The sequence below is a fragment of the Euleptes europaea genome, chromosome 6 (assembly GCF_029931775.1).
Source record: "Euleptes europaea isolate rEulEur1 chromosome 6, rEulEur1.hap1, whole genome shotgun sequence".
NCBI classification, from domain to species: Eukaryota; Metazoa; Chordata; class Lepidosauria; order Squamata; family Sphaerodactylidae; genus Euleptes; species Euleptes europaea.
Genome location: NC_079317.1, coordinates 17,957,582 through 17,980,665, shown reverse-complemented (window position 1 = coordinate 17,980,665; position 23,084 = coordinate 17,957,582). Strand labels below are relative to the sequence as shown.

The following is a 23,084-nucleotide window of genomic DNA, read 5'->3' as shown; positions in this document are numbered from 1 at the left end:
TTGCTGTTCTTTCTAAAATGGAACACAAAGACTTGCTAAAGCAGGGCTCTTAGATCAGGTAACATTCTGTTTTCCTCTGGCAGGCTAACGCTCGCCTGGCAAAACGAGGAGGCAGGACCATGGCCATCACTCCTCGCCATTATTTGGACTTTATCAACCACTATGCCAATTTATTCAATGAAAAAAGGAGTGAGCTGGAAGAGCAGCAGATGCATTTGAATGTCGGTCTTAGGAAGATCAAGGAAACCGTGGACCAGGTAGGAACCTTAAAGAAGCAAAATCTTCCTTCACAGTCCTTGGTAGCTGTTGAAGCATCACGTTCTCCTGGATCTTGATGGGAAGGACTGTGGCTCAGTGGTAGAGCATCTGCTTTGCATGCAGAAGGCCCCAGGTTCAATCCCCAGCATCTCCAGTTAAAGGGACTAGGCACGTAGGGGATGTGAAAGACCTCTGCCTGAGACCTTGGAGAGCCGTTGCCGGTCTGAGTAGACAATACTGACTTTGATGGACCAAGGGTCTGATTCAGTATAAGGCAGCTTCATGTTTTCATGTGTTCATATGTTGTAACTGGGAATCTGTCGTTTATCATAGGTAGAAGAATTGCGCCGTGACTTGAGAATAAAAAGCCAGGAGCTGGAAGTCAAGAACGCAGCAGCTAATGACAAGCTGAAAAAGATGGTGAAGGATCAGCAAGAGGCAGAAAAGAAAAAGGTGGGAACACCAAAAGCTTTTAACGCACAATTGCGAGCCGACTGTCTTAAACTCTCGGTAGCTGGCATAAGGAGTCTTCATCCTCTGTCACTTGCTTGTAGGTCATGAGCCAAGAAATCCAAGAACAGTTGCACAAGCAGCAAGAGGTCATTGCAGACAAGCAGATGAGCGTGAAGGAAGATCTGGATAAAGTGGAGCCTGCAGTCATTGAGGCTCAGAATGGTATGTGAACGTTACCTATATAAACGGTCCCTCCAAGTCCAGTCCTGCCTTCTGCAGACAGTGGGCATGTTCGTGCTTTTTGATTACCTGTTTTAGTAATAACTCACTTTTAATGCACACCCTGATAGAAGTTTGATAATAGCATCCAGTGTTAATGGACCTGAGCAACCAATATTTTGATTTATGCTTAATTCTCTTGGGTAATAGTTTTGATTAACCGTGTTAAGTATTGTTCTGCCCTGCCGAAACCTTAACTCAGCTCTTTTAGGGTACTAGTTCATATTGTTATAATATGTCTACCGGTCATGTGGCCAATTAATTTACTTTTAATGTTATCCTTTTAAAGAAGTTCAAAGGCTTTAGGCTGTAAAAGACCTATTTTAGAAGTGATTTTGCTGCAGTGATAATGACTGCTGTTTCTAGCTGTAAGCTGTACGCATGCTTGCAGAGAAAATTTTTTTAAGTTAATTGTTTCTTTGCATATTTGAAATGGAATTGCTGAAGGGTGAGAATCTTTTTTAAAAATCAGCGACCCATCTATGATCTTTCCGTTCTTCCTTGCAAGCTCTGATAGTCAGTCAGTGAAAGAATTACCTGTCAAAACAGTGCTATTTGATTTTTCTCCCCTTCCAAATAAGTTGATTTGTGCCGAAGCTTAAAATCTTTCAGATCTTCCTTCTCTCGAGACTGTCTAATCGGCTTGCCGTTTGCTTGTTTTCTCCCCAATCAATGTCCTTTTCTCTCCTGGTTTGATCGGGGCTTGCTCCTGCCTAGCTGTTAAATCAATAAAGAAGCAGCATCTGGTAGAGGTCCGTTCTATGGCCAACCCACCCGGAGCAGTGAAGCTGGCCCTAGAGTCCATCTGTCTGCTCTTGGGCGAAAGCACGACCGATTGGAAACAGATACGCTCCATCATTATGCGGGAAAACTTCATCCCAACCATTGTAAACTTTTCGGCTGAGGAGATCAGGTGAATGACCGCGAGTACACAGCGGCTGCTGCTGGGAACAGAAAGAAATTGTTCGCGAGGGCTTCTGTAAGGAAACATGGCAGATACTACAATACAAATATATATTAAAAAGAGCATACTAATTTAAAGTTGGCAGCCGTGCTGGTTTGTAGTGGAAGAGCAAGATTTGAATCCAGTAACACCTTAAAGACCAACAAGATTGCAAGGGTATAAGCTTTCGAGTCAAAGCTTCCTTTGACGAAGGGAGCTTTGACTCTCGAAAGCTTATACCCTTACCGAGAGCATACTGGTGGTCTTGGAACTGAAGTTTCTTTCTCCTATTCCCAGCAGCAGCCTGAACATACAGTGGTGTTTGCATGCTGAATGCTTTTTTCCATCCCCCTTACCAGCCGTGAGCTCTATAAAGAAGCAGCACCTTGTTGAAGTAAGAACCATGGCCAACCCGCCCGGTGCAGTCAAACTGGCTTTAGAATCAATCTGTCTCTTGTTGGGTGAAGAGACAAATGACTGGAAAAAGATCAGGCCAGTTATTCTCAGAGATAATTTCATCAGCAGCATTGTCAACTTTAATATCGAAGACATGAGGTATTTGGGCTTTCTCGGTTTTACCTACCATGGTGATGGGATAGTCCCGGTGGTAGTTGCATGCTTCAGGATGCAGCGAACTTGTCCGTACAGTTCCTCAAACTCTTTGCTTCCTCCCTCTCTCTCCCCCCTTCCAGTGATGCCATACGGGACAAGATGAAGAAGAACTACTTATCAAATCCAAGTTACAATTATGAAATAGTGAACAGAGCATCCCTGGCCTGTGGTCCTATGGTAAAATGGGCTATCGCACAGGTAAGTACCTCGTGGTGTTTGGATCACATGGAGAGGGATGATGCAATGATGTAATTACTGTCATTTTTTGAAAGCGATGGGAAGGGGCAGAAAGCAACTTGCCAAGGGTGACTTTTGGCATCTCTGCAGTCTTTTGGTACCCCCACAGTCACTTGCAAAACAGCAAATCATGTGACTCAGGAGACATTCTAGGCCGTAAGGCTGACGCGCTCTCCTTGCGTTGCAGCTGAACTACGCCGACATGTTGAAGCGCGTGGAGCCCCTGCGGAATGAGCTGCAGAAGCTGGAGGATGATGCCAAAGACAACCAAAAGAAGGCTAATGAAGTGGAGCAGATGATCAGAGATCTGGAGGCCAGCATTGCCCGCTACAAGGAGGAGTATGCCGTGCTGATTTCTGAAGCTCAAGCTATTAAGGCAGACCTGGCTGCTGTAGAAGCAAAAGTAAGAGCACACACACACACCCTCCATTTCTTTTTGTTAGGTTTTCTGGGAATTTATCAGTGGCTTTTCTCTTCTGCACCGTTGATTTAAAAAAATCATATATGTTAAAAACTCCATGTTGTATTGATTCACATATACCTTTAATATATGGAGGTAGAAAGTGCTATCAAGTTGCAGCTGACTGTCGGTGACACCATAGGGTTTTCAAGGCAAGAGGCGTTCAGAGGTGGCTTGCCATTGGCTGCAGTGGTGGACTCTGATCTGGAGAACTGGGTTTGATTCCCCACTCCTCCACATGAGCGGCGGATGCTAATCTGGTGAACCACATTGGTTTCCCCATTCCTTCACATGAAGCCAGCTGGATGGCCTTCGGCTAGTCACACTCTCAGCCCCACCTTGCCTCACAGGGTGTCTCTTATGGGGAGGGGAAGGGAAGGTGATTGTAAGCCGGTTTGATTCTTCCTTAAGTGGTAGAGAAAGTCGGCATATAAAAACCAACTCTTCTTACTTGATGATCTCCTATCCAAGTACTAATCAGGGCCGACCTTGCTTAGCTTCCGAGATCTGATGAGATCAGGCCATCCTGGGCCAGGTCAGGGCTCTTTAATATGTATCCCCTTCGTTATTCACATTCTTATGTGATTAAGTAACTCACAACGAGCACCTGGTGCTCACCTCCTGTGTTTTCAGGTTGTCTTTAATGTAACCTTGAAAAGTAGTCGGTCTTGCCACACCTACTGTAACCAACAGTGAGGTTTTGATCTAGCTTTTTTTCCTAAGCCTGTTAACCCATTTTGCTTCCAGGTAAACCGTAGCACAGCTCTCTTGAAGAGCCTGTCTGCAGAACGTGAAAGATGGGAGAAAACTAGCGAAACCTTCAAGAACCAGATGTCCACCATTGCAGGAGACTGCTTGCTCTCGGGAGCTTTTATTGCTTACGCCGGTTACTTTGATCAGCAAATGCGTCAAAACCTCTTCACAACGTGGTCCCACCATTTGCAGCAAGCAAATATTCAGGTAAGAAGCTATCCCTCGTAGATTATAAAAACAAGCAAATATTCAGGTGAGAAGCTGTCTTCTATGTGTGTGTGTAAAGTGCCTTCAAGTCACAGCTGACTTATGGCGACCCCTTTTTGGGGTTTTCATGGCAAGAGACTAACAGAGGTGGTTTGCCAGTGCCTTCCTCTATAGATCAAATTAAGTGAAATTTATTAATTCAGACAATGACCAGCAAAAAAGAAAACATATAACCTACACCTAAAATTACAGATTACAAATATATAATGGAATTTGAACAGATATCACACAAATATATAATGGAATTTGAACAGTTATCACACAACTTAACATATCCCATTAACATTTCAAAAAGGTAGAGTATTTCAATTAATCTCGTCCTAGCAGGGTAGGACATTTTTAATAGCTGCAGCACAAAATTTGGCGGTCAGAAGTAAGAACTGTGTTTTTTCATCTGTTAGGAGCATCTTGGCCGAAAATGCGTCAGGTCGGTCAGGGAAATTCCATAGATCATAAAAGCAATCACTCCTGTTCGCCTGAAGGCCTGGCATTTCTTTACTTTTTGTTGTTGTTGTACTCCATTCTTCCACTCTCGAACCCAGAAGAGATTATGTGCGTTGCATATCTGAACAGTTGGATTTGCTTTAGCCTGAGTAGAATTGTCACGTGCCTTCAGGCCATTCATTGTCTGTTACGCAAAAAGATATGGTGGTATTTGAGCAATCTGGGTACATAGAAAGTGCTGCACTGTTCTTCTATGTAGGGTTTCCACCATCACTTAACCATTTGGATGATAAAACTCTTGTCTCCTTTGAGACACATTACAGGGAGTGGGTCTGGTTTGCAACCAATCACACGTCTTCCACTAGACAATATCTTGGCACAGGTTAGCTATATTTTCAGGGGTAACAGCCAGCCACACCGAGCGTGTAACCTGCACGAAGCAGATTCATTTTCTTAGCTGCAAGGTGGTCAGCTCTTTGGTATTGCTTTACTGAGTCACAGCAATTCTTGGTCCGCAGTTCCGTACAGATATCGCAAGGACCGAATACCTGTCCAATGCAGATGAACGCCTTCGCTGGCAGGCAAGCTCTCTACCTGCCGATGACCTGTGCACCGAAAACGCAATTATGCTGAAGCGATTTAACAGGTACTCTCGCTTTTCTCTATACCTTTTGTGTCTATCAGTGACTCTTCTGTAAGCCAGAAAACTGCCACAAAGAACTACTTGAGCACATCTATCATTTATCATTTCTTTCCAAACTTTCTGGTACAGGAATGTTTTTGGAAATGTTTAGATTATTGTATGATTTTCCTATCAAAATGCCAACAAAGTTCTCTGTGTGACAACACTAATTTGTGAAACTTGTTATCCAAGGATGTTGAAAGGGTCACTAACATAAACAAATGTGCATGTTTTATGGAGGATGTTTATGTGATAGTAAAAATGGAAGCGTTGTGTTCAGAGAGGATGAGTCTTGGAGCAGATAATGGGCGAGAATTTGCCTGTTGCACCCGAGCTTCCAAGGAACAACTGTTCGGAATACTTATGGTAACAAAAACTTCCACTGGACAGATCTGATCTAGCATGACAATTCATAGAGCAAATTCAGTTAAAATTATAAGCTCACAAAAAGGTCATGAGGAAGTTTCAGTCCCATAGTACCTTAAAGATCAACAAGATTTTCAGGTCTTTCAAGAGTCAAAGCTCCCTTGGTCAGACTCGCTTTGGCTTTTGAAAGCTTATACCCCGAAAAACCTCTTGATCTCTAAGGGTCTAATGGACTTTAATCTCTCTCTTCTACTGTGGACCAACATGGCTACCCATCTGAAACTATAAAAAGGTGAGACACGGGTGCTGCACACTGTTGCAAGGCTCCATGCACAAAGCACATAGAGTAACTTTTGCCCAATCCTGTCCTACCAGATGCCCACACAATTGCTCAGGATTTAAAAAGGGCTGCGGCAGAAAGGGAGTGGCAGGAAAGGTCTGTTCCGCCAGCAGAGGTCTCCTGGCTGTCCTTTTGGATTCAGCCCGTCATCTTTGATGTGAAAACTAACCAGAGCCACCATCTTTGTTACTGCAATAATAAACTGCACACAGAAAGCCTTTAGAGTCTCAATAAACATACTTGTAAAACCATATTTTAAAAATAAGCATTTTTATTGTACGTTGAGCAAGCTTCTTGGTGTGTAAAGTGCCGTCAAGTCACACCCGACTTACAGCGACCCCTGTAATGGGGTTTTCAAGGCAAGAGATTAACAGAGGTGGTTTGCCATTGCCTGCCTCTGCATAGCAACCCTGGTATTCCTTGGTGATCTCCCATCCAAATAATAACCAGGGCTGACCCTGCTTAGCTTCCAAGTTCTGACGAGAGCAGGCTAGCTAGCTTGGGCCATCCAGGTCAGGGCCTTCTTGAGGGCTCCCTAAATCTTGACTAACCTTGTAAGTGATTTGACATACTTTTTAGGTATCCCCTGATCATCGATCCCTCCGGGCAAGCTACCGAATTCATCATGAATGAATATAAGGACCGTAAGATAACTCGTACCAGCTTCTTAGATGATGCTTTCAGGAAGAACTTGGAGAGCGCCTTGCGGTTTGGTAATCCTTTGCTTGTTCAGGTGAGCCGCAGCTGCATGCTTCTTTTCCGTTAACAGCTCAGTACCTGTTTCCAGTTATTTCCCTCTTAATAAAATCAAACACAGTTGTATGTTGTGTTCATTTGTTCAAAGTCCACACAATCCATGACTGAGCTTCTAACTGTATGATGCAGAGATAGTCTCACATACTTAACCCTTATTGAAACCAATGTATAACTATCAAAGATGTATAACTACCCAGCATAATCTTCCGCTAATGGAAGGGGAGGCGTAATGTCCGCTAATTCTCCATTCCTGCTGCAGATCCCCAATTTGCCCCTTGTGCCGTTCCTGTCCCTCAGGACCAGCACTTCAGGGAGATCAAGAGGCTGAGATGGGAGGAGGAGAGGCAGGAAAGTTCTGCCTTCCTTTAGCAGAATTAGTTTGGATCCAACCCAAAGAGAGGCATACAGGAGTAACCAAACTGATTTGCAGTTGGTGGCCATGAAGCCGCATAGCACGTTGCTTTTAAAATTAAGGAGGCAGTTTGTAAAATTGCATGATGGCCCATCTTGGGTCACTTTTTTTTGGGGATCCTAAAGTCACGTTTTGGATTCTGGCTCATGTGTGGGTTGTGGTTACTAGCTCAAGAGTTATACTTCACCTGCATTCTGCTGACATATTTTCCCCTCTCTTAACTTCCAGGATGTGGAGAGCTACGATCCTGTCCTGAATCCTGTGCTGAACCGAGAAGTTCGGAGAACTGGCGGCCGAGTTCTTATTACCCTGGGAGATCAGGATATTGATCTGTCGCCATCCTTTGTCATTTTCCTCTCTACCAGGGACCCAACAGTAAGGAATTAATGTTTGTATGGCTTAATCCAGGGGTGTCAAAATTAATTGTTAGGAGGGCCGGATATGACATAAATGTCACCTGGTTGGGCCAGGCCATGCCTCACCAGCCCAGATTGAGAGTGTGGGTGGGGCTGGCTGGCTCACGGGCCGGATAAGAGCTTTCAGGGGCCAGATCCGGCCCTCAGGCCTTATATTTGACTCCCCTGGCTCAATCCATTGGAAGGGGAAGAACGTGCTTTCTCAAAGATGACACTGTTACGTTGTGTCTTGGTAGGTTGAGTTCCCACCTGATCTCTGTTCCCGCGTGACGTTTGTCAACTTCACCGTAACTCGTAGTAGCTTGCAGAGCCAGTGCCTGAATGAGGTGCTGAAAGCAGAAAGACCAGATGTGGACGAGAAACGCTCTGATCTCCTCAAACTTCAAGGTACAGAATGGAGACGTCAAAACTTGAGGGGTATCTGTTTGCCAGAGCTGCCATGAACTTAATACTATATGTCGGTGGCAGAACATCTTAAAGCGAGCACGAAAGATGTATAACTATCAATTGTTGTACTGTTTGGCTTGAATTAAACTTGAAAGTCATCTTTGTTTATATTTAAAGGTGAATTCCAGTTGCGTTTGCGGCAGTTAGAGAAGTCTCTTCTGCAAGCCCTCAATGAAGTGAAGGGGCGGATCTTGGATGATGACACTATTATAACGACACTGGAGAACCTGAAGAAAGAGGCGGCTGAAGTGACCAGGAAAGTAGAGGAAACGGACATTGTCATGCAAGAAGTGGAAACGGTGTCTCAGCAGTATCTTCCGCTTTCTACCGCCTGTAGCAGTATCTACTTCACAATGGAGTCACTCAAACAGGTATGGGGAATGGCTTCTCTCTCCCTCCTCTACTGGCTCACAACGTTTTTAGCCAATCTTAGCTAGATGAACCAGTGCGTAGAACCTGCGCTTGGAGTCAATAGCGGACTGGATGAGGGTGAACTGGCTGAAATGTGATACTGACAAGATAGAGGTTCTCTGAGTTAGTAGAATGGCAGACCAGGGACTTCAGGCCTCTCTTGGAATTGGGTTATTCACCCCTTGAAAAGCCAGGTTTGCAGCTTGGGGGTGCTACTGAACACAGCAGTCACCTTAGCAAACCACATGGCTAAGGTGGTGTGGAGTGCTTTTACCCGCCTTCAGCTGCCGTGTCTCTTCCTGGGTTAGATCTATCCACAGTAATCTATGCCTTAGTCACATCTAGACTGGACCATTGTGATATGCTTTACTTATTTCTTATTTGAAAATAAAAGCCTCTTGCCTTTGACAGTCATGAAGTTAAATAGATATTTATTTATCCTTTTATTCCTTTTCTTTTATCCCTTAGAAGCTCCTTGATCAATTGATCTTTGAGCAGCATATATCTAGTGTTGGAGGGATATAAGGACTGAAACAATTCTTGCCACTGACAATGTAGCCTTGGGGTCCTTATCGCTTAGTAAAAAAGGCATTATGTCAGTCACAGAGGCATTGGATTTGTATGTTAAAAGGGGGGAAATATAGTGCAATCGAAGTTCCTTGTAAAAGCGGCATTCCAAAAGGGCATGAGCTAATGAGTCAATAGAGCCAGAAGAGCAAGGGCAGATCCTGTCTGAATATGGTATATTCAGAATTCTGCCCTGCATTACCATAGAAGGGTTAGCATTCAATCTAGCCAAGCAAAAAGCTCTACAAAGACGAGGATACCCTCTTATTAGACAAACTAACTATAATTTTCCGCTTGAAAAGGCTGGTTTTCAAATGGAGAATCTGAGCCTCTCTATATACTGCCATATATCACTAGTCCTGGCTGGTAATAATCCTCTTTTATTAACAGTTTGGGTAGGTTTTTATTTAAATAGTTTATTTAATGTTCCTGTTCATAAAAGGATAATTAAAAATAAGCAGAAATGTACCTATTAACACTAAAGGTCTGCTTATTTAGAGCTGTCAGTCAGTCTTTATTATTTCAGTCCATGACCAGTAGGTATAAATACACTTTACTTAGGGCTGCCCTTGAAGAGCGTTCAGAAGCTGCAGCTAGTGCAGAACGCTGCGGCTAGACTGCTGGTTGGGGCCAGCTATCGGGAGCATGTGACCACCGATCTTATAGCAATCACACTAGCTGCCAATCCGCTCCTGAGTCCAATTTGGGGTGTTAGTTTTGACCTTTAAAGCCCTACATGACTTCGAACCAGGGTATCTGAAGGACCGTCTTCTCCCATGTGTTCCTGCCCGGGAATTAAGACCACAGGAAGCTCGTCTAATAGGCACAAGAGAAGAGGTCCTTTTTAATGGCAGCACCATGATTATGGGATAGCCTCCCCAGGGAGGTGCTTCTGGCCGCCTTGCTTTTGATCTTCAGGAAGCAGCTGAAGTCATTTTATTTAGGATTACATTTGATTAAAGCACTCCCAAATTGTGATTTGTAAATTTTAGTTTTATGTTTTTATGTAATCTATTTTATGTATTTTATTAATATTGTAAGCACCCTTAAGCTCCATAATGAAGAGGGGAGGCTAATAAATACTTTATAATAAATCAATAAATAAATAGATACAGTGACACCCTACTTCCTTCTTTGCTGTCTGACAATGTTTTGGGGTTTCCCCCACACACACACACACTTTTTTATTTTTCAGATCCACTTCTTATACCAGTATTCTCTCCAGTTTTTCCTGGACATTTATCACAATGTCTTGTACGAGAACCCAAATCTGAAGGGCATTACTGACCATACCCAGCGGCTTTCCATCATCACAAAGGATCTCTTCCAGGTTCAGTAGAGGCATTTCATACTTTAAAAACCTTGTGCCAAAAGTGTTTTTTTATTATTATTCACAGAAAACTGAGGGCTGCCTGCCAAGCTACTAACCTTTCCTCATTTTTGTATCGATAGGTGGCTTTCAATAGAGTGGCTCGTGGTATGCTCCATCAGGATCACATCACCTTTGCTATGCTGTTGGCAAGGATTAAACTGAAGGGCACTATTGGGTAAACGTACAATTCTAATTCCTTTAGGGTTACTGCTAAATTGGAAAAAACCCTGTGGCATAGCATTTCTTCTACCAAACCCAGGTGCCAGTTGAGGGCAAAAACAGGCAAAATGAAGATAATGCATTTTGGCTATCTTAAAAACGCTGAGAACCAGTGTGATGTAGTGGTTAAGGTGTGGGACTAGGATCTGGGAAACCCAGGTTCAAATCCCCATTCTGCTATGGAAACTTGCTGGGTGACTTTGGGCCAGTCGAACACTCTCAGCCTCGACCCTGGCAAATATATGAATGGGAAACACCAAGAAACACCAGGGGTGTGATGCAGAGGCAGGCAATGGCAAACCACCTCTGACGTCTCTTGTTTTGTAAACACCACCCAGGGTAGCCATAAGTCAGCTGTGACTTTATGGCAAAACACACGCACACACAAAATGCTGCAATTTGCTTTAGGGCCATGGTGGGAAATCAGAGGGGGATTTAAGTCTGTAACCTGTGTTCAGTTTCACTATTCATAACTGGACTCCCCCTCTTGAATCTCAGGGGCAAACTATAAATTAATAAAACAGATGAAATTTTAAAGGGAAACCAAGTGTGCAGCCCTTTTAAATCCTCATAGCAGAGTGGGTCAGCCAGTTTTGAACAGGGAAAACCAAGTAGATGTTGAAAGGTTAAAAGCCCCTCCTCCTCCCTTCCCCGTGTGCGCTCAAGGTGGGGTACTTGCTGCCGACATAAGGAGGGGGCGCCAGCATGGGAAGCATGGGCATGGGCAGAAGGAGCGCCACTATGCAGCTACCTGCCCAAACCTCAGCTGGTGTGCACTCTGCCTGTCTGGCCACTGCTCTCCCTCTCTGTTTCTGTGGGGTTGGCCACCACACGTCCTGCCCAGCACATTTGTCTCCGCCTTGGCACAGGACACCCGCTCCCTGCCCTTCATCCTCCTTCCCCCAGCTCCATGCCTGTTAACAGGGGGGTAATTTTCAGTCCTGATTAGCTTTGATTTAGTAAAGTTGCCATAAGCTCACTTCTTCACCATTTCTGTGCACTGAATTCTTAGTGTTGTGACACCCCACGTGACAAAATCTGGCGCTTAATTGCATTGCAGAGTGTTTCAGTTTGTGACAGGCCTCCAAGACTTGTAAATGCCAGATCTTACTGTGTGTGTGTGCGGGAAGTAGTCAGAAACAAGATTCCCCCCCCCCCCACCAGTTGATTTTCACATAATGAATTATCAGCTTGGTTTCCCATACCAAAAACAAAAGTGAGCTGTGAATGGCAGCTGGCACATTTGCTTCCAAGTACAGTGTTGAGACTAGATTCCCCCCCCTGCAATTCCTGCACAATTCAGGCAGCTGAAGAGTTTGATTTAGCTATTTAGGAACTGGGAATACTATTTGTCCTCGAACACAAAGTGCAGAAGGAGTTTGTTCTCAACCCGATCTTTTGTACTTTCAATTGAAGGGAGCCTACCTACGATGCAGAATTCCAGCACTTCTTAAGAGGGAAAGAAATTGTCCTCAGCAACACATCCCTTCCCAAGATCAGCGGCCTGACTGTGGAGCAGCTGGAAGCCATGATGAGACTGAGCTGCCTTCCGGCATTCAGGGACCTGGTTTCTAAAGTACAGGCTGATGATGTAAGTCCATTCATCAAAGATAGTGGAACTGAGCTTAAAACGCAGTTTTTTGATGCACAGACACATTTTTATACAAGGCCTGGCATTAGTTTGTTGGCATCAATTCATACGTGGTGCTTTGCCCCCCCCCCCCAGCGCTGAGCACTTGGTGGTCGTTGCAGCCCAACCTGCAGACCAGGCAGCAAAATGCATCCCTGTGACTGTGCACATCATCTTCCCACTGCAGAGGTCATCACCATGTCAGGAAATTGTCAGTAGCTCTCGGTCTAATTAAAAAAGAGGGGGGGTGTATGTGTTGGTTGCATCAGAACTGACTCTCTTCCCTGCCCTTGATCGATAGCAATTCTGCATCTGGCTCGATAGCAGTTCCCCAGAGCAAACCGTGCCCTATATTTGGACCGAAGACAAGCCTGCAAGTAAGTTCAGCCAGAACCTTATCAGGATTAATTTTTATACATTCAAGTACTTGGGGAAATCTCAGCCTAGGGTGAGGAAGTGCACATAATTCTTCCATGTTGCCCTCCCATGTGATGAGAGATATTTAGTGGAGGGGCTGAGATTCCGTTCACTTTCAGTAGATGAAATCAGTTACTGTATCGCTTAAGGCATGTTGACATGAACAAGCTAGCATGGAATAATTCAAGCGTCCCTCTTTATTTGCTCTCTCATGGTGTGGAGAGGCAGCATGGTGTAGTAGTTAAGAGGGATGGTTTGGAGGGGTGGACTTGGATCTGGAGAACTGGGTTTGATTCCCCACTCCTCCACATGAAGCCAGCTGGGTGACCTTAAGCTAGTCACACTCTGTCAGCCCCACCTACCTCGCAGGGTGTCTGTTGTGGGGAGGGGGAGGGAAGGTGACTGAGCCGGTTTGATTACTCCTTAAGAGGTAGAGAAAGTCGGCATATAAAATCCAACTCGTCTTCTTTCTGTTTTGAGCACTGAAATAGAAACCTTATATTAATAAGCAAGGGGTGGGCAGGGTAGCCAGGAAGTCTTCCTCTCACCTGACTGGCAGCTAGCTGTTCCTTGGCAACCATGACTGTCACATTTGAAAGCGCTCTCCCACACGGGCTCTGTCACATGTGTCTCTTCTGCTGGAAAGGCTAATTATAATCTAAAGGTATACGCGAGATTGCAGTTCAGCCAATGTAGTCGTGAGTTGGCTGCCAGGCCCATAACCGGCACAGCAGAAGATGGTTCCTGGGCCAGCCCCATCACTGTTAGAGGGCAAGGAAAGGTGTGGATTCCAGGAGCAGCATGTGGGGGCAACTGTCCCCTCAGTCCTTACCTGCAAGACGCACGGCCCCTTAGTCAGCAATGCTGATTCTATGACCTTAGGCAGGTCATGAGAGGAAGGGCATCTTGGCCATCTTGTTGGCATGGAGTAGGGGTCACTGGGGTGGCAGGGGCGGGGAGGTAGTTGTCAGTTTCCTGCATTGTGCAGAGGGTTGGACTAGATGACCCTGGTGGTCTCTTCTAACTCTATGATTCTATGATAGTCCTCCATAAAAATGGTCCCAGGTGCAGGTTACAAATTCCTTTTATCCAACAGCTGCATCCAAGATACGTATGACCCAAACTGCACCTGTTCTAATAAGTTGCCCTGGAGTGGATGAAAATGTGCTATAATGTTTGTAGCCCTGACCTGGATAACCCGATCTCAGAAGCTTAGCAGGGTCGGTCCTGGCTAGTATTTGGAGGGGAGACCTCCAAGGAACACCAGGGTCATGTTGCAGAGGCAGGCAGTGGTAAAACCACCTCTGAGCATCTCTTGCCTTGAAAACCCTACAGAGTCACCATAAGTCAGCTGCGACTTGACAGCACTTTCCACCACCATAATGTTTGTAAAACCTAAATGGAAACTTCTTGCTTTAACATTAAATTGGGAAAGGGGTAGTGGGAGCCAAGCAGTCAGCAACTTTGCTGCTTCAAATCCAAGTTCTAACTGCCCCGCCCTTCCTTCCTTGCCAGCACCCATCGGGCAGGCTGTCCACCGCCTGCTTCTGATCCAGGCTTTCCGTCCTGACCGTCTCCTGGCCATGGCGCACCAGTTCGTTTCAACAAACCTCGGCGAAAGCTTCATGTCCATTATGGAGCAGCCCTTGGATCTGGCGCACATCGTAGACACTGAGGCAAGTAGGCCTTTCTGTAGCACGCCGGGTGAAGCTGTCACAGGTGGCCCTTCAGGTTGTGCTGCTTCAGCTTCTGATAGAAGGCTTGGAACAGAGATTGTGACATGTAAGTCCGCATTGGCCAAGGCATCCTCATGTCAGTTCATCAGGAGGAACTGCCTTTGAATTACACCCAGCACCACACCTTCCCTCCCCTGAGTTCTCCTCCTGTTCCACACTTGCATGATTCTCTCCAGTACCAAAGAAGCATGCCTATTATATTAGGTGCTTTGGAACACAAGCAGGGCAATGCTGCTGCAGTCGTCTTGTTTGTGGGCTTCCTAGAGGCGCCTGGTTGGCCACTGTGTGAACATCCTGCTGGACTCTGTGGACCTTGGTCTGATTCAGCATGGCCTTTCTTATGTTCATTCCTATTCTCTCCAGAATCAGAGGAGCATGCCTATTATATTAGGTGCATTGGAACACAGGCAGGATAATGCTGCTGCGGTTGTCTTGTTTGCAGGCTTCCTAGAGGCACCTGGTTGGCCACAGTGTGAACAGACTGCTGGACTTGATGGACCTTGGTCTGATCCAGCGTGGCCTTTCTTACATTCTTATCATTCTTAATGTCTTTGTAACCCAACATAAATGAGGGGGGAGATCCTTGACTCTTTTGCCCCACCTGGGTCTTGGGAATAGTTGGCAGGCACATGCGCACAGACTGACTAGTAAGCCAAACCAATATTTATGGAGTTCCAGTATACATTGGGGGGGGGGGTAATCTGGGCTTTATTCTGTCTCCGCGGCCTCCATTGTAGATATAAGGGATTGTCCTGGAACATGGGAAGTAGAAAAAGGAAGGCCTTTGCAAATGCATGGTGCAGTGGTTAAGAGCCACAGACTAATCTAGAGAACTGGATTCGATTCCCCGTTCCTCCACATGAAGCCTGCTGGGCGACCTTGGTCTAGTCACAGTTCTCTCCAAACTCTCAGCCCACATGGAGGCAGACAGTGGCAAATTACCTCTGAACATCTTTTGCCTTGAAAACCCTACAAGGTTGCCATAAGTCAGCTGTGACTTGACAGCGCTTTCCACCACCAGAGTGTGCTTGTAACAAAAGGGACAATCAACTCTCCTGCAACACAAAACAGATGGAAGAGTTCCCCTCAGTGCTTATACTGCACAAAACACAAACTTCTTGAGAAATCTAATAAGGAAGGGAAAAAAGATATATGTTGTTGTGGGTGATGGTAGAAGCCAAGTCACCTGTCTTGCACCTGTACTGATTCTTCTCCACTCTTCTCCCATGGATTTTAGGTGAAACCAAACACTCCTGTGTTGATGTGCTCAGTGCCCGGCTATGACGCCAGCAGTCATGTTGAAGACCTTGCTGCTGAGCAGAATACACAGACAACTTCCATTGCTATTGGTAAAAAAAAAAACACGTCACTATATTTTTTTCAAAATACCGTGAAAGGTTCATGTGCAGCTTCTAACACGAAATCCTAACTTCATGCCTGTAGGTTCTGCCGAAGGTTTTAACCAAGCGGACAAGGCCATCAATACAGCAGTGAAATCGGGCAGGTGAGTTCTGTTGTGTCTGCTGGGCTGTCTGCCCTGTGTGTGTGTAAAGTGCCGTCAAGTTGCAGCCGACTTATGGCGACCCCTTTTGGGGTTTTCATGGCAAGAGACTTAACAGGTGGTTTGCCAGTGCCTTCCTACAGGAGCCAAAATCAAGTGCTTCGTTCTCCCCTTCCTGTTTTTTCCTTCTGCTTCAGGTGGGTCATGCTGAAGAACGTCCACTTAGCCCCCGGGTGGTTGATGCAGCTGGAGAAGAAACTTCATTCCCTCCAGCCTCATGCCTGCTTTAGGCTCTTCCTGACAATGGAAATCAATCCCAAAGTAAGTGGCTTTTGCTGCTGGCAAAATCAGCCGTTATCCAGACTTTTTGTAGAAGTCTGTTTTGAAAGACTTGTTCCTCTGACAAGGATATGTTTGAAACAGGCAGGAATTGAGCCCTTTCCCCAAATTTGCTGTTTTTAATGTGTTTCACAGAATTTATGGTATCTTGAGATCTGGGATTTCTTGATCTTGGACAAAATCTCCACCAAGTTCAAATTATCAAGAATTGATTGCATGCGCCTAATTTGACATATAGTTACCCTTTTTTAATTCATTGGAACATCTAAGCAGCAAATTGATAAAAGGCCTTTGAAATACAGCTCCATCCTGGTTTGTTAAGTAGTCAAATCTAGAATGTTTTAAATATTTCACCGACCATCAAAATTTTATGTGATGTGATTATAAAATGCTTGCTAATCCACTTCTGGTTACTGTTGTTATTAGTCCTTCCTTCCTTATTAACTGTTTTATTCATGTCCTTTGAATGGTTTTATTCATGTCCTTTGCTTCAGTAAAGCCAACTGAAGCAAAAGTTAGAAAATATGTAGCATGGTTATATTGTTCTTGGGCATTCAGAAAGCGTTGCATTAGCTTAGTAATTGGGAAATCATCACAAATACCTCAGGCAGCTTGCAAGGCTCTCTAGATTTTCTTATTCTCCATTCTTCTCTGTTAGTCTGTGGAAGGTTAATCATGATTTAATCATTATTTATGTATTGTTTGCTAATTCTGTGATCTAAATCTATAACTCCCATCCTTGTTGAAAGAATGAAGGCACATGACACTCAAGTTAAACTTGTTAAAATATTCTACTTAAATCTAGTGACATACTGAGCCAGTGTGGTGTAGTGGTTAAGAGCAGTGATTTGGAGTGGTGGACTCTAATCTGGAGAACCGGGTTTGATTCCCCACTCCTTCACATGGAGCAGCGGAGGCTAATCTGGTTAACCGGGTTGGTTTCCCCAGTCCTACACATGAAGCCAGCTGGGTGACCTTCAGCTAGTCACAGCTCTCTTCAAGCTCTTTCAGACCCACCTACCTCACAGGTTGTCTGTTGTGGGGAGGGGAAGAGAAGATGATATAAGCCGGTTTGATTCTTCCTTAAGTGGTAGAGAAAGCTGGCATATAAAAACCAACTCTTCTTCTTCTAAGTTGATATAAGCCTTGGAAAGAGTATCTTTTGTGTATAATGAAAAGAGTATATTAATAATAATGGAGTGACTTATTTCACGCTCAGGTGCCAGTGAACTTGCTACGTGCTGGCCGCATTTTCGTCTTTGAGCCGCCACCTGGTGTGAAGGCCAACATGCTGAGAACTTTTAGCAGCATTCCTGTGTCCAGAATGTGCAAGGTAAGCTCTTGGCTGTAGTTGCGCAGACCTTGCCCAGTGTTCCAGAGCTGCAGAAGTGCATCTGGCAGCTCCCAAAACGTCTTGGTAATGGGATCCATTAAGAGTTTTAATTCAGGTTAAGGCCCAGCAGTGGATGTCATTCATCGGCTCTCGCCCCAGCCTGGTGGAACACTCTGTCTGGTGAGACCCAGGCCCTGTGAATTTAGCTCAGTTCTGCAGGGCCTGTAAGATTGAGATGTTTCCGCCAGGCATATGGTTGAGGCAGTGACGGTTCAGTCACTACATTGGTCTCCCCCCCGTTCTCCCCTTCCTTTGCTTTGCTTTAAATTGTTATCTTTGGGTCCTCAGTCTATAATATATGATGAGCTCCTCACCTTCGTAATTATAATGTAATTTTTTGTGGTAGTAGGTATAAGTTAAGAGCTCCGTGGCGTAGAGTGGTAAGCTGCAGTACTGCAGTCCAAGCTCTGCTCACGACCTGAGTTCGATCCTGACAGAAGTCGGTTTCAGGTAGCCGGCTCAACGTCGACTCAGCCTTCCATCCTTCCGAGGTTGGTAAAATGAGTACCCAGCTTGCTGGGGGTAAAGTGTAGATGACTTGGGAAGGCACTGGCAAACCATCCCGTAAACACAGTCTGCCTAGGAAACATTGGGATGTGATGTCACCCCATGGGTCAGGAATGACCCGGTGCTTGCACGGGGGACCATTACCTTTAGGTATAAGTTGGACGGCCATTTTAACCTGCTGTATGGGTTGTAAATTGCATTTTAAATTGATGTTTTAACATACTGTACGTGTTTATTGTTGGAAGCTTCCCCCCCCCCCCCGAGCCTGTCTTTGGATGTGAAAGGATGGAGTATAAATTGAAAAAAAATAAAATCCTGGTGCAGCAGTGCCACTGACATTCTCATCAGCATCACTGATGGACCACTTAGCCATAAAAGAAGTTGACAGCCGCACACAAAGAAAAGCACTGATCCTTAGCCTGTTGCTGACACTCAGGCCCCTAACAAAGCGAAGTCAGGGAGAGCACAGCATAGCGACCTCAGGTCTGGCAGCTACCAAAACCTTTGTGCTCAGTGACATACCCAGATGATGCTTCATTTGACAGCTACTTCATCCGGTCCCTATTTCTTTATACCATCTCTGAGGCAGCAAAAATAGTTACTCCAGTGAAGGACAGAACCCTCTGTGCTACCTAGGTGTTCATATGCAATACATTGGCTGTGCCTGTTTTATAAATTTGCTTCCTTTAAGACTGAAACAACATTTTAAAAAAAAAAAGTAGAGTAAGGTTGTGGGTTTCCTCCTTGTGAACGGGGATCTGGGGGTGGACTCACTTGGACTCACTGCATGCAGTGTGAAAGAGTAAACTTTTGTTTTTTTCCTGTCTAGTCACCAAATGAGCGTGCTCGCCTCTATTTCCTCCTTGCATGGTTCCATGCCATCATTCAAGAGCGTCTGCGATACGCTCCTCTGGGCTGGTCGAAAAAATACGAATTTGGTGAATCGGATCTGAGATCTGCGTGCGATACTGTAGATACGTGGCTAGATGACACGGCTAAGGCAAGTAATAGCAAATGTGTCCCCTTTACCTCTGTGTAAGAAGAACATGTCTGGCATTCTTGAGATAAAGGGTAGCTTGGCTTCTCAATACTGTTAATTTAGCGAGCAGCCAAAACACACGAGCAGAAAACCCCTTGTAGTAAACGTTCTTGTAGTCTTTACCATCTCTCCTGACAACAAAAGCTGCCTGCATCTCCAGGGCCGTCAGAACATCTCACCCGACAAGATCCCCTGGTCTGCTCTGAAGACTCTGATGGCCCAGTCGATTTACGGTGGCCGTATCGATAATGAGTTTGACCAGCGCTTGCTGAACACTTTCCTGGAGCGCCTGTTCACCACTCGGAGCTTTGACAGCGAATTCAAGTTGGCTTGTAAGGTGGATGGACATAAAGACATTCAGATGCCAGACGGAATCAGGTATTTAACGTTTCCCTTTTATAAGGAAGGGCAGGCTGCACTGGCTCGCAAAAGCAGGTCTTGCAGACTTAGCAATGTCTTCACGATGACTTTATCGTTCCCTGGTGTTGTGACTTGACAGGCGTGAAGAATTTGTCCAGTGGGTGGAGCTGCTGCCGGACACCCAGACCCCATCCTGGCTGGGCTTGCCAAACAACGCAGAGAAAGTTCTTCTCACCACACAGGGTAAAAATGTTACCTCGCTCTACTTCTGTTGCGGTAGATTACAATCAGATACATAAAACATTTTACACCGCTCAGGGGATTTGCCCTTGGAACCCCATACACCTGCATTCCAGGGGAGTACACAAAACTCCTTCTAGGGTTAGAGAGTCATTCATCAGCAACCCCTGTACCTCCCAGATCATCACTGGTTTAACCACCTTATGAATGATGGATGCCTGAGTGAAGGAATCTACAGAAGGCCCAGAGGGCGGAAGGGCATGCAGAAAAGGCCACGGCTCTCGTGCCCCTAACTGGTCCAAATTAGCCTCAGTAAGAGGTTGCCTTGTGTCATTTACCAGTAAATTGATTGGAGGTGGTTCAGACATGGCATGGATTGAACCTGGTGAGGATCCTGCTTGAAGAGAGGGAACAGAGGGCTTAGGGTCAGCAGGCTGATCCAACCCACCCAACACTCTACGTTTTCATTAACACTTAAAAAAACAACAAGAACTTGATTTATTTCTCATGCTTGATTTGAAACTTTCGAAAGGACAGCTTTAAGGTGTTGCAGGACGTCTTTAAAATGGGATGAATTTTTATTGACTGGAGCTACTGCAATCAGATAACACAAAATGGGGCAATGAAAGCTGTGGAAATCTTATGGACATATAGGGGGCCAAATCCAAAAAGAGATGGCGTGCGGAGTTGAACTAAAAAAGGCCCATTTAATAAGCCCATACGTGGTGTTGGAGGATGAGTAGGTGAACGTCGCATTTATCCCTGTACCGTAAGAGATCATGAACCCTGAAAAGGCTATACAGGGCTTTCAGTTTTTGCTTAGAGAGAGGTTACAAATCATCCCTGAATCTTAGCAATTATTTTTAAATGGCCAGGCTATCCATCGTATTCTAAAAACAGCTTCAGCTTGGCATCCAAAGCTTGTTTCATGTCACTTTTGTTCACTTTTAGGTATCGACATGATCAGCAAAATGCTGAAAATGCAAATGTTGGAAGATGAAGACGATTTGGCCTATGCAGAAACTGAGAAGAAGGCGCGAACAGACTCCACCTCGGATGGCCGCCCAGCCTGGATGCGAACCCTGCACACTACAGCTTCCAACTGGCTCCATGTTATCCCGCAAACTCTGAATCACCTGAAACGTACTGTAGAAAACATTAAGGTAAAACCCCACTAAGGGGCTGGGGAATTTTAGGGTAAGAAGTAGTAAGGAAGAGTGTGATGCAAAATCCGATCAATGGCTTTCTTAGCTTAGGAATTATACTGCAGTCTTAGTCTTGGCTTAGTGCAAAAGATGAAACCTGGCAGAAGCTTTCTATCAGGTTATGTTTAACTATCCTTCTAGACGATGTTCCAGATTTCCTCGTCTCGTTCAGGTGCCCTTCTCACTAAGCAAACTAAATTTATTTTCTCACGTTTCAAATCCAGGACCCATTGTTCAGATTCTTCGAGAGGGAAGTGAAGATGGGAGCCAAACTCCTCCAAGACGTCAGGCAAGATCTGGCAGATGTCGTTCAAGTGTGCGAGGGCAAGAAGAAACAAACCAACTATCTGCGGACCCTTATTAACGAGTTGGTGAAAGGTGGGTTGCTCTGTGCAGTGATTTAAAACATACAGTGAACCTCCCGAACAAGGGAAGCAAGAAGATGGTGCGACTGAGTGCTGGTAGAAAATGGACCATCTAATGAGGCGAGAGTCTTGAGGCAGGGGGTTTAACATACTTTTTAAACCAATTTGTCAGATACAAAACTCGAGGTAGTGCCCTCTAGTGGCTGAATATGGTAGCCTTATCACATTTCCCACCTTGTATAGAAAAGACCTATAGACTTTGCACTTGCTGATACTTAATTGTAAACAAGGAAAAGATGGCAAACTTGTGGATGCTTTCATTGTAAACTTGAATGGCCATTTAGCTCTGGCTGTAGCAGGGCATTTGTAAAAGAAAGTTAGCATCATCTTCTGTTTTTCTTCTTTTTTTGCCATCAAGTCACAGCTGACTGATGGAGACCCTGTTGGGTTTTCAAGGCAAGAGATGTTCAGAGGTGGTTTGCCATTGCCTGCCTCCTCCTCACACCCCTGGTATTCCTTGGAGATCTCCCATCCAAATACTAGCCAAGGGTGCCAATAATTATAGGCCAGTGAGCTGTTTGCACTGCTTCAACTGACCCAATTGAGAACTTTTGGTTTCACTTTTGCTGATACGTAAATGTGACATTAAGGGCAAGATCTACACACATTACTGCAGAACGCCACTGTTGAGAAACAGTAGGGGAAACCCATTCTGTTGAGATTGGCATGGTATGGTCTGGTTCACAACATAAGGAGTCCTCTTATGCTTTCTCTGTAGGCATTCTGCCTCACAGCTGGTCTCACTACACGGTGCCGGCCGGCATGACAGTGATACAGTGGGTGTCTGACTTCAGTGAACGCATTAAGCAGCTCCAGAATATCTCCCAGGCGGCAGCTTCTGGTGGAGCCAAAGAACTTAAGGTAGGCTGAAAGGCTGTTCTGTGTTAATGCTGTTGAGCTTCTGACATGAAGATGTCTGTGCAAGAAGACCTTAAGCATCCTCAGCAACTGTGGGCTGAGCCACACATTTCGTGGAGAGCTTTGCCCAGTTCAGCCAGGAGAAACAAAATACTTGAGAATACTATGGCAGATTGCTGCCCCTGACAGCCCAGTGGGGCTTTGAAGCACTGCTTTTTTAATATAGGGACAATTCAGTCAACTCATGGATGGTGTTTTCACAGCACTGTAATGCATGAACAGTAGGGTTCCTCCGAAATCTCTTTATGGGAAAGCAGTGGGAAATCTTTCTCAGTCCCATTCCGGCAGATGCGATTTAAAACCTGTTATCACAGTCAAGGGTTTTGTGATGTGAGAGTGGAGAAACCAGAGAGTCTAGTCTGTGGCTGCCAGTTGCCGGGTTGAACAGATCCCAAAGGGGATAGATCACAACGGGTAGCCGTGTTAGTCTGTCACTAGCAATAGAAAAGAGTAGGAGTCCAGTAGCACCTTGAAGACTAACAAAATTTCTGGCAGGGTATGAGCTTTCATGAGCCACAGCTCATACCCTGCCAGAAATTTTGTTAGTCTTTAGGACTGGACTCCTACTCTTTTCTACTGCTAGATCCCAAAGGGGTTAGGGAAGTAGAGCTGAAGGACTTGAAAAGAGAGGAGGAGGTGGACCCATGTCCCAGGAAAGCCGTGGGGCCCAAGAGGCAGTT

General features: G+C 45.2%; 1 protein-coding gene across 1 annotated transcript in view; it reads left to right on the top strand.

The window, feature by feature from the left end:
• Positions 1–23,084, top strand: part of DYNC1H1 (dynein cytoplasmic 1 heavy chain 1) — a 74,689-nt gene that overhangs the window by 48,499 nt on the left and 3,106 nt on the right. The window contains exons 49-75 of the mRNA XM_056852067.1: positions 84–257; positions 592–711; positions 813–933; positions 1,708–1,903; positions 2,626–2,743; positions 2,970–3,185; positions 3,990–4,202; positions 5,225–5,352; positions 6,674–6,827; positions 7,491–7,637; positions 7,915–8,065; positions 8,243–8,496; positions 10,299–10,433; positions 10,556–10,650; positions 12,111–12,285; positions 12,626–12,701; positions 14,257–14,417; positions 15,715–15,826; positions 15,921–15,981; positions 16,176–16,299; positions 17,537–17,650; positions 19,047–19,217; positions 19,417–19,634; positions 19,756–19,859; positions 20,808–21,019; positions 21,286–21,439; positions 22,205–22,347. Of these exons, the coding sequence (XP_056708045.1) occupies positions 84–257; positions 592–711; positions 813–933; positions 1,708–1,903; positions 2,626–2,743; positions 2,970–3,185; positions 3,990–4,202; positions 5,225–5,352; positions 6,674–6,827; positions 7,491–7,637; positions 7,915–8,065; positions 8,243–8,496; positions 10,299–10,433; positions 10,556–10,650; positions 12,111–12,285; positions 12,626–12,701; positions 14,257–14,417; positions 15,715–15,826; positions 15,921–15,981; positions 16,176–16,299; positions 17,537–17,650; positions 19,047–19,217; positions 19,417–19,634; positions 19,756–19,859; positions 20,808–21,019; positions 21,286–21,439; positions 22,205–22,347 (4,047 nt within the window). The remainder of the gene's footprint in view (positions 1–83; positions 258–591; positions 712–812; positions 934–1,707; positions 1,904–2,625; positions 2,744–2,969; positions 3,186–3,989; positions 4,203–5,224; positions 5,353–6,673; positions 6,828–7,490; positions 7,638–7,914; positions 8,066–8,242; positions 8,497–10,298; positions 10,434–10,555; positions 10,651–12,110; positions 12,286–12,625; positions 12,702–14,256; positions 14,418–15,714; positions 15,827–15,920; positions 15,982–16,175; positions 16,300–17,536; positions 17,651–19,046; positions 19,218–19,416; positions 19,635–19,755; positions 19,860–20,807; positions 21,020–21,285; positions 21,440–22,204; positions 22,348–23,084) is intronic.